The sequence below is a fragment of the Salvelinus alpinus genome, chromosome 11, assembly GCF_045679555.1.
Source record: "Salvelinus alpinus chromosome 11, SLU_Salpinus.1, whole genome shotgun sequence".
Taxonomy (NCBI): Eukaryota; Metazoa; Chordata; class Actinopteri; order Salmoniformes; family Salmonidae; genus Salvelinus; species Salvelinus alpinus.
In genome coordinates, this window is record NC_092096.1 from 74706337 (window position 1) to 74716325 (window position 9989).

The 9989-nt window shown below is 45.2% G+C and overlaps 1 protein-coding gene across 1 annotated transcript; it reads right to left on the reverse strand.

Moving 5' to 3' along the window:
- Positions 1–173: 173 nt before the first annotated feature.
- LOC139534799 (motile sperm domain-containing protein 1-like) lies at positions 174–6701 on the reverse strand. Its single transcript, XM_071334255.1, has 6 exons — positions 6596–6701; positions 5759–6067; positions 5565–5640; positions 1923–2134; positions 750–902; positions 174–602 (listed from the first exon to the last, which is right to left on the reverse strand). The coding sequence occupies exons 2-6, from the start codon at positions 5988–5990 to the stop codon at positions 574–576; spliced, it is 702 nt and encodes a 233-aa protein (XP_071190356.1). The 5' UTR covers positions 5991–6067; positions 6596–6701; the 3' UTR covers positions 174–573.
- Between the last annotated feature and the right edge of the window lie 3288 nt (positions 6702–9989).

The following is a 9989-nucleotide window of genomic DNA, read 5'->3' on the forward strand; positions in this document are numbered from 1 at the left end:
GGTCCCTAGAACATATCAGCCCTGTCGGTCCCTAGAACATATCAGCCCTGTCGGTCCCTAGAACATATCAGCCCGGTCGGTCCCTAGAAAATATCAGCCCTGTCGGTCCCTAGAACATATCAGCCCTGTCGGTCCCTAGAACATATCAGCCCTGTCGGTCCCTAGAACATATCAGCCCTGTCGGTCCCTAGAACATATCAGCCCTGTCGGTCCCTAGAACATATCAGCCCTGTCGGTCCCTAGAACATATCAGCCCTGTCGGTCCCCAGAACATATCAGCCCTGTCGGTCCCTAGAACCTATCAGCCCTGTCGGTCCCCAGAACCTATCAGCCCTGTCGGTCCCTAGAACATATCAGCCCTGTCGGTCCCCAGAACCTATCAGCCCTGTCGGTCCCCAGAACCTATCAGCCCTGTCGGTCCCCAGAACCTATCAGCCCTGTCGGTCCCCAGAACCTATCAGCCCTGTCGGTCCCCAGAACCTATCAGCTTGGTCTGGGGAATGGCCATGGGGGGGGGGGGGGGGGGGGGGATCTTGGTCTGAATCTCCATGGAAACATCGTCTCCTCCTCTGGTTACCGTAGAAACACCATGGTGAGCAGACCTTAGAGACAAATAAATAAGAGTTACACACACACACACACACACACACACACACACACACACACACACACACACACACACACACACACACACACACACACACACACACACACACACACACACACACACACACACACAGAAGTCTTACCCAGTGCGTAGGCGCACACCAATTTCTGTGTGACAGTCACATGGGCATAGCTAGGAACCAAGCTGTTGGGCTCAGAGTGGAGGGGGAGCATTAAGAAAGCAACACACACCACACCCATCACCATCGACACTGCAAACTGGGACAGTCTCCGAACTAGAGGGGAGAGAGAGATGGTACATGTTGACTGAGATGTAACTGTTTCTTTAAGGAAAGAGATGATACATGTTGACTGAGATGTAACTGTTTCTTTAAGGGGAGAGAGATGATACATGTTGACTGAGATGTAACTGTTTCTTTAAGGAGAGAGATGATACATGTTGACTGAGATGTAACTGTTTCTTTAAGGAGAGAGATGATACATGTTGACTGAGATGTAACTGTTTCTTTAAGGGGAGAGAGATGATACATGTTGACTGAGATGTAACTGTTTCTTTAAGGAGAGAGAGATGATACATGTTGACTGAGTTGTAACTGTTTCTTTAAGGGGAGAGAGATGATACATGTTGACTGAGATGTAACTGTTTCTTTAAGGGGAGAGAGATGATACATGTTGACTGAGATGTAACTGTTTCTTTAAGGGGAGAGATGATACATGTTGACTGAGGTGTAACTGTTTCTTTAAGGAGAGAGATGATACATGTTGACTGAGATGTAACTGTTTCTTTAAGGGGAGAGAGATGATACATGTTGACTGAGATGTAACTGTTTCTTTAAGGAGAGAGATGATACATGTTGACTGAGATGTAACTGTTTCTTTAAGGAGAGAGAGATGATACATGTTGACTGAGGTGTAACTGTTTCTTTAAGGGGAGAGATGATACATGTTGACTGAGATGTAACTGTTTCTTTAAGGAGAGAGATGATACATGTTGACTGAGTTGTAACTGTTTCTTTAACTAACTGACTCACCTTTCTGGGGCGCTGTGAAGCAAGGTAGAGGTTGAGGGACAGGGTGAGGGAGGGAGGGAGGGAGGAGTCAGTGGGTCTGTGCTGGGGGGTGTCCTCTCTCCCCCTGTATGGAGGGCTAACTAACTGACTCACCTTTCTGGGGCGCTGTTAAGCAAGGTAGAGGTTGAGGGACAGGGTGAGGGAGGGAGGGAGGGAGGAGTCAGTGGGTCTGTGCTGGGGGGTGTCCTCTCTCCCCCTGTATGGAGGGCTAACTAACTGACTCACCTTTCTGGGGCAATGTGAAGTAAGGTGTCGGGGCGAGAGAGGGCGGGAGGAGTCTCGGAGGGGCAGTGGGTCGGTTCTGGGCAGTGGCCTCTCCTCCCCTGAGCTCAGCCCACACCTCCCGATTCGCCCCGTGCCCTCCCCCCGACACCTCCAGGCGGAACCGATCTCTCCTTCCCCAGTGGCGGGGGGACACATCTTGGTGACGCACCACTCTGTGAGGAGAAAGAGGAAGTCAGGTCAGAGGACAGGAAGTCTCAGGTTGTGTCACAAATGGCACCCTATTTCAACAGTACTGCACTATAAAGGCCCTGGTCAACAGTACTGCACTATAAAGGCCCTGGTCAACAGTACTGCACTATAAAGGCCCTGGTCAACAGTACTGCACTATAAAGGCCCTGGTCAACAGTACTGCACTATAAAGGCCCTGGTCAACAGTACTGCACTATAAAGGCCCTGGTCAACAGTACTGCACTATAAAGGCCCTGGTCAACAGTACTGCACTATAAAGGCCCTGGTCAACAGTACTGCATTATAAAGGACCTGGTCAACAGTACTGCACTATAAAGGCCCTGGTCAACAGTACTGCACTATAAAGGACCTGGTCAACAGTACTGCACTATAAAGGCCCTGGTCAACAGTACTGCACTATAAAGGCCCTGGTCAACAGTACTGCACTATATGGGCCCTGGTCAACAGTACTGCACTATAAAGGCCCTGGTCAACAGTACTGCACTATAAAGGCCCTGGTCAACAGTACTGCACTATAAAGGCCCTGGTCAACAGTACTGCACTATAAAGTCCCTGGTCAACAGTACTGCACTATAAAGGCCATGGTCAACAGTACTGCACTATAAAGGCCCTGGTCAACAGTACTGCACTATAAAGGCCCTGGTCAACAGTACTGCACTATAAAGGCCCTGGTCAACAGTACTGCACTATAAAGGCCCTGGTCAACAGTACTGCACTATAAAGGCCTGGTCAACAGTACTGCACTATAAAGGCCCTGGTCAACAGTACTGCACTATAAAGGCCCTGGTCAACAGTACTGCACTATAAAGGCCCTGGTCAACAGTACTGCACTATAAAGGCCCTGGTCAACAGTACTGCACTATAAAGGCCCTGGTCAACAGTACTGCACTATAAAGGCCCTGGTCAACAGTACTGCACTATAAAGGCCCTGGTCAACAGTACTGCACTATAAAGGCCCTGGTCAACAGTACTGCACTATAAAGGCCCTGGTCAACAGTACTGCACTATAAAGGCCCTGGTCAACAGTACTGCACTATAAAGGCCCTGGTCAACAGTACTGCACTATAAAGGCCCTGGTCAACAGTACTGCACTATAAAGGCCCTGGTCAACAGTACTGCACTATAAAGGCCCTGGTCAACAGTACTGCACTATAAAGGCCCTGGTTAACAGTACTGCACTATAAAGGCCCTGGTCAACAGTACTGCACTATAAAGGCCCTGGTCAACAGTACTGCACTATAAAGGCCCTGGTCAACAGTACTGCACTATAAAGGTCCTGGTCAACAGTACTGCACTATAAAGGCCCTGGTCAACAGTACTGCACTATAAAGGCCCTGGTCAACAGTACTGCACTATAAAGGCCCTGGTCAACAGTACTGCACTATAAAGGCCCTGGTCAACAGTACTGCACTATAAAGGCCCTGGTCAACAGTACTGCACTATAAAGGCCCTGATCAACAGTACTGCACTATAAAGGCCCTGGTCAACAGTACTGCACTATAAAGGCCCTGGTCAACAGTACTGCACTATAAAGGCCCTGGTCAACAGTACTGCACTATAAAGGCCCTGGTCAACAGTACTGCACTATATGGGCCCTGGTCAACAGTACTGCACTATAAAGTCCCTGGTCAACAGTACTGCACTATAAAGGCCCTGGTCAACAGTACTGCACTATAAAGGCCCTGGTCAACAGTACTGCACTATAAAGGCCCTGGTCAACAGTACTGCACTATAAAGTCCCTGGTCAACAGTACTGCACTATAAAGGCCATGGTCAATAGTACTGCACTATAAAGTCCCTGGTCAACAGTACTGCACTATAAAGGCCCTGGTCAACAGTACTGCACTATAAAGGCCCTGGTCAACAGTACTGCACTATAAAGGCCCTGGTCAACAGTACTGCACTATAAAGGCCCTGGTCAACAGTACTGCACTATAAAGGCCCTGGTCAACAGTACTGCACTATAAAGGCCCTGGTCAACAGTACTGCACTATAAAGGCCCTGGTCAACAGTACTGCACTATATGGGCCCTGATCAACAGTACTGCACTATAAAGGCCCTGGTCAACAGTACTGCACTATAAAGGCCCTGGTCAACAGTACTGCACTATATGGGCCCTGGTCAACAGTACTGCACTATAAAGGCCCTGGTCAACAGTACTGCACTATAAAGGCCCTGGTCAACAGTACTGCACTATAAAGGCCCTGGTCAACAGTACTGCACTATAAAGGCCCTGGTCAACAGTACTGCACTATAAAGGCCCTGGTCAACAGTACTGCACTATAAAGGCCCTGGTCAACAGTACTGCACTATAAAGGCCCTGGTCAACAGTACTGCACTATAAAGGCCCTGGTCAACAGTACTGCACTATATGGGCCCTGATCAACAGTACTGCACTATAAAGGCCCTGGTCAACAGTACTGCACTATATGGGCCCTGATCAACAGTACTGCACTATAAAGGCCCTGGTCAACAGTACTGCACTATAAAGGCCCTGGTCAACAGTACTGCACTATATGGGCCCTGGTCAACAGTACTGCACTATATGGGCCCTGGTCAACAGTACTGCACTATAAAGGCCCTGGTCAACAGTACTGCACTATAAAGGCCCTGGTCAACAGTACTGCACTATAAAGGCCCTGGTCAACAGTACTGCACTATAAAGGCCCTGGTCAACAGTACTGCACTATAAAGGCCCTGGTCAACAGTACTGCACTATAAAGGCCCTGGTCAACAGTACTGCACTATAAAGGCCCTGGTCAACAGTACTGCACTATAAAGGCCCTGGTCAACAGTACTGCACTATAAAGGCCCTGGTCAACAGTACTGCACTATAAAGGCCCTGGTCAACAGTACTGCACTATAAAGGCCCTGGTCAACAGTACTGCACTATAAAGGCCCTGGTCAACAGTACTGCACTATAAAGGCTCTGGTCAACAGTACTGCACTATATGGGCCCTGGTCGACATAACTGCACTAAAAAGGCCCTGGTCAACAGTACTGCACTATAAAGGCCCTGGTCAACAGTACTGCACTATAAAGGCCCTGGTCAACAGTACTGCACTATAAAGGCCCTGGTCAACAGTACTGCACTATAAAGGCCCTGGTCAACAGTACTGCACTATAAAGGCCCTGGTCAACAGTACTGCACTATAAAGGCCCTGGTCAACAGTACTGCACTATAAAGGCCCTGGTCAACAGTACTGCACTATATGGGCCCTGGTCAACAGTACTGCACCATACTGCACTATAAAGCCCTAGGGTGTCATTTCAACTCTCTGCTATTCCCAATAAAACCAATAACAACTTATAAAGGCGTTATAGAGCCTTGTAGAGCCGTCATAAGCACTACACAGAGTGTGTTGTATTTGTATTATGCTTAATGATACTCACAGGTCAACACAGGACTTGGCTCTGACACTGCCCTCTGCCTCTACCACTGAGTACAGAGATGGGGCTGTACACAACACTATAGAGAGGTTAGAGGTCAGGGGTTTAAGGTCAACACAGGACTTCAGACTGCCTTTACCATAGAATACAGAGACGTTCACAACAGGTCAGAGGTCAGAGGTAGGTAGGGTTCTTACCCTTGAATCTGATGGTGAAGGTGTAGGGGTTGTAGAGAGTCAGGACTCTCCTGTGGGAACTCCTCTGATCAGAGTAGAACACCAGTTCAGATGGAAACAGGAAGATAGGAAGAGGGCTGGGAGGAGACGATGGGAAGGCAGGGTCATCTCTCTCAGCCCTCCGCTTTACCCCCCCAACCTCAGCCCCGCCCCTGGACCCGCTCTCCTGCCCTTTCATTGGCTGCTGCTGCATGACGACGGGTCCTTAGTCATGGTCTGATTGGCTCATAAACGGAGTGGGTGTGACGTTACAACAGCGACATCTGTCGGCTAGGGGGAGACGGTGCAGGAGGACAGATCGCTTTCGGTTAGAGAAAATTACAGTAATTTCATCTGGTATTCATTTTAGCTAAGGTTACTTGTCTGAGAGGTTTAAAAGCAGGGCTTTATTTCAGATAACGTTATTCCTCATCTCTTTGTGATTCCTGCAGATGGATGAGGACTTCGTTTCCGCATCTATTCCCTCGTCATGCTGTTATTCCTCCATCTCACAGTTAGCTAACGTTACTTGGTTGCCATCTGTGTGTCTAGTTAATTAAAACAATTTATCTATCCACACCGACTGGCTTCACCAAGTTATCCAGAACGCTACAACCAAACTTCCGTCTGTAGCTATAAGATAACGTTACGTTAGCTAACAGGCTGCAGATAGCGAGCTTAACGAAGATCTCTGCCCACAAAACATGACATATATAGGCTGAAAAAAAGACCCTGACCTGTTATACTAACTATCCCTACTGTATAGACGGTTAAAACATACACAACTACAGTAAAAGTAGAGATCCTTCACCAATTTACCTCACTCCTATCTTCTGTGCATGTTCTACATCAGAACCCGACCTTTGAAATGAACCAATGAAGGAAGCGTACCGAGTCAATGCTGCCGTTTCATTGGTAATTGCTCGTGTCCATCTGAGTGTTTTTCCGTGTTTACGTTTTGTGCAGTGACAGCGCCAACGCCCGCCTTTCCTGTCCACTGATTGGTTTGCCTGGAGAGGCGTGATGCGCTGAACGGACTGCCGTAGAGTTCAAGTATGGATGACTGCATTACAGTAACTAAGATCCTGTTTTAAAGCGGCATACAGGTCTGCTCTGACTTACTTTACAACTGTTGTTGTTCTATTTAGATATGAATACCTATTTCCAAATGAGAAACGTCTTAGGAATGTGTATATATTTTCTTTTTTTGTCCTCTTGGTTTTTTATGATCACTTTTCATATGTACTTAAAACAGTAGATACCCCTTTATTTATTTTATTATTATTTTGTATTTTATTTAGTATTTAATTTTCTTTCTCAGAATAGTCCCTGATTACACTAAGAGGGGTTTTATTCTCTCTTCCTACTGAGAACACTTGGTTTGAGTTGAATTTCAAAAGCGGGATAGCAACTAACTCAGAGTTTATGATATGAGCTATTTTCACTTCAAGTTGATTTAAATGGTGCAGATCTCGGTTCCTTATCGCTTACGTTCACTTCTCCTGTGTTTTTTGACTCATCCTACAGTTTATACATTTATATAATCTTTGTTGTTTAGTCTTTGTCTATAGTGTCTCTTAATGCTAGAGGGTGTTTTCTTTGTCTATAGTGTCTCTTAATGCTAGAGGGTGTTTAGTCTTTGTCTATAGTGTCTCTTAATGCTAGAGGGTGTTGTCTTTGTCTATAGTGTCTCTTAATGCTAGAGGGTGTTTAGTCTTTGTCTATAGTGTCTCTTAATGCTAGAGGGTGTTGTCTTTGTCTATAGTGTCTCTTAATGCTAGAGGGTGTTGTCTTTGTCTATAGTGTCTCTTAATGCTAGAGGGTGTTTAGTCTTTGTCTATAGTTTCTCTTAATGCTAGAGGGTGTTTAGTCTTTGTCTATAGTGTCTCTTAATGCTAGAGGGTGTTGTCTTTGTCTATAGTGTCTCTTAATGCTAGAGGGTGTTTTCTTTGTCTATAGTGTCTCTTAATGCTAGAGGGTGTTTAGTCTTTGTCTATAGTGTCTCTTAATGCTAGAGGGTGTTGTCTTTGTCTATAGTGTCTCTTAATGCTAGAGGGTGTTGTCTTTGTCTATAGTGTCTCTTAATGCTAGAGGGTGTTTTCTTTGTCTATAGTGTCTCTTAATGCTAGAGGGTGTTTAGTCTTTGTCTATAGTGTCTCTTAATGCTAGAGGGTGTTGTCTTTGTCTATAGTGTCTCTTAATGCTAGAGGGTGTAGTCTTTGTCTATAGTGTCTCTTAATGCTAGAGGGTGTTGTCTTTGTCTATAGTGTCTCTTAATGCTAGAGGGTGTTTAGTCTTTGTCTATAGTGTCTCTTAATGCTAGAGGGTGTTGTCTTTGTCTATAGTGTCTCTTAATGCTAGAGGGTGTTGTCTTTGTCTATAGTGTCTCTTAATGCTAGAGGGTGTTTAGTCTTTGTCTATAGTGTCTCTTAATGCTAGAGGGTGTTGTCTTTGTCTATAGTGTCTCTTAATGCTAGAGGGTGTTGTCTTTGTCTATAGTGTCTCTTAATGCTAGAGGGTGTTTAGTCTTTGTCTATAGTGTCTCTTAATGCTAGAGGGTGTTGTCTTTGTCTATAGTGTCTCTTAATGCTAGAGGGTGTTTAGTCTTTGTCTATAGTTTCTCTTAATGCTAGAGGGTGTTTAGTCTTTGTCTATAGTGTCTCTTAATGCTAGAGGGTGTTTAGTCTTTGTCTATAGTGTCTCTTAATGCTAGAGGGTTATGAAACAATGTGAAGCACAAGGCCTTATTCTTATTTGTTAAACAACTTCAAACAGATTTGAGTTTTTTTCAAGAGTCACACTCCATTTCTGCCGATGCCAACTTCTGGAAGTCACAGTTGGGAAACGATATTTGGCTTTCCCATGGCTCTCATCTCTCCACCGGGGTCATTACAATGAAACATTCCTTTGGTGGTAATAGTCTACAGTCGGACTGTGACCCCTTCGGCCACTTTATTTGTCTTGTGATCAGTTACAATGACATAACGCTCATTACTGTAAACCTCTACGGGTACAACACCAAACATGAGAATGATGAGTTGCTTGAATCTGTAGAGAAACATACTTCATTGGTTATCTAAATTTCCCAATTCGTTATTATTGATAGGAGGGGACTTTAACATTACTATAGATAATTCATCTGATAGATGGTCCCCAAGTAGGCCATCCAATCAGAATTTGGGTTTAATACTTTTTATGGAAGAATTTGATCTTACTGAAATATAAACGGACTCCGTTTATATATAGCGGTCTAAGGCACTGCATTTCATAGCAAGAGGCGTTACTACAGTCCCTGGTTCGAATCCAGGCTGTGTCACATCCGGACGTGATTGGGAGTCCCATAGGGCGGTGCACAATTGGCCCAGCGACGTCTGGGGTAGGCGGTCATTGTAAATAAGAATGTGTTCTTACCTGACTTGCCTAGTTAAATAAAGGTTAAATAAATAAAATAGAAAATGAACACAGGCTTAGATCGTATACATTTTGTTCTATGATAATATCAGTCTGTTAACATTATGAAGCCTTTGAGATTTATGTGTTTTCTATTATTACATCAATTCTTAAAAATTCACAAAAATGTACGTTAGCTGACGAAGATTATGTCACAGGGAAAATCTTTATCAAATACATTCTAGTGGTGTAAAGATAGTCTCCTCTAACCTGTTTTGTAGTATACTGTTACATAATTCATTCTCGAAACAACTTGAATAACACAATACAATTGTTGACGACAGATCTAAAATACCTTCTTAATAAATGAAAGTATATTTTAAACTACGAAGCTTATGCCCTCGATAACACCGTCATTGTTTTGCGTTTTGAATACTATAACTACATGAATTTCCAATGTAACGCTGCGCTTGCCTTGCAGCATTGCATTGCGGAGGCAGTTGCAGTGCGTTCTGTGTGGAGCATATATTGTATTTATCGAACGTATGCATCAAATGGTATGCTTTACGGCTTGACAGAAATGGTAGCAGAAGGTGAATGTTCAACTTTTGTTGCACACATATCCAGATGATGCTGCGACCCATTTTGCGAATAATCACTGTCGATGTGACCCTGCGTGCTCGTTCCCTGGAGACCCCTCGACGTTCCTTATTGGACCACCCACTTCCTCTGTCTCCGTGCGTGCGCACCCCCGTGTGTCACCTTGCTCCGTAGCCAGAGGTAAAGCACCGACCAGCAGCTGTAGCTCCGCGTGAGGCCAAAA

Excerpts from the sequence above, each read along its gene's own strand:
- LOC139534799 (XM_071334255.1), bottom strand. The coding sequence starts at position 5,990 with ATGCAGCAGCAGCCAATGAAAGGGCAGGAGAGCGGGTCCAGGGGCGGG. Across the intron at positions 903-1,922 it reads CTTCACATTGCCCCAGAAAG|TTCGGAGACTGTCCCAGTTT; the intron begins GTGAGTCAGTTA and ends TCTCCCCTCTAG. Across the intron at positions 603-749 it reads GGTGTGCGCCTACGCACTGG|GTCTGCTCACCATGGTGTTT; the intron begins GTAAGACTTCTG and ends TTTGTCTCTAAG.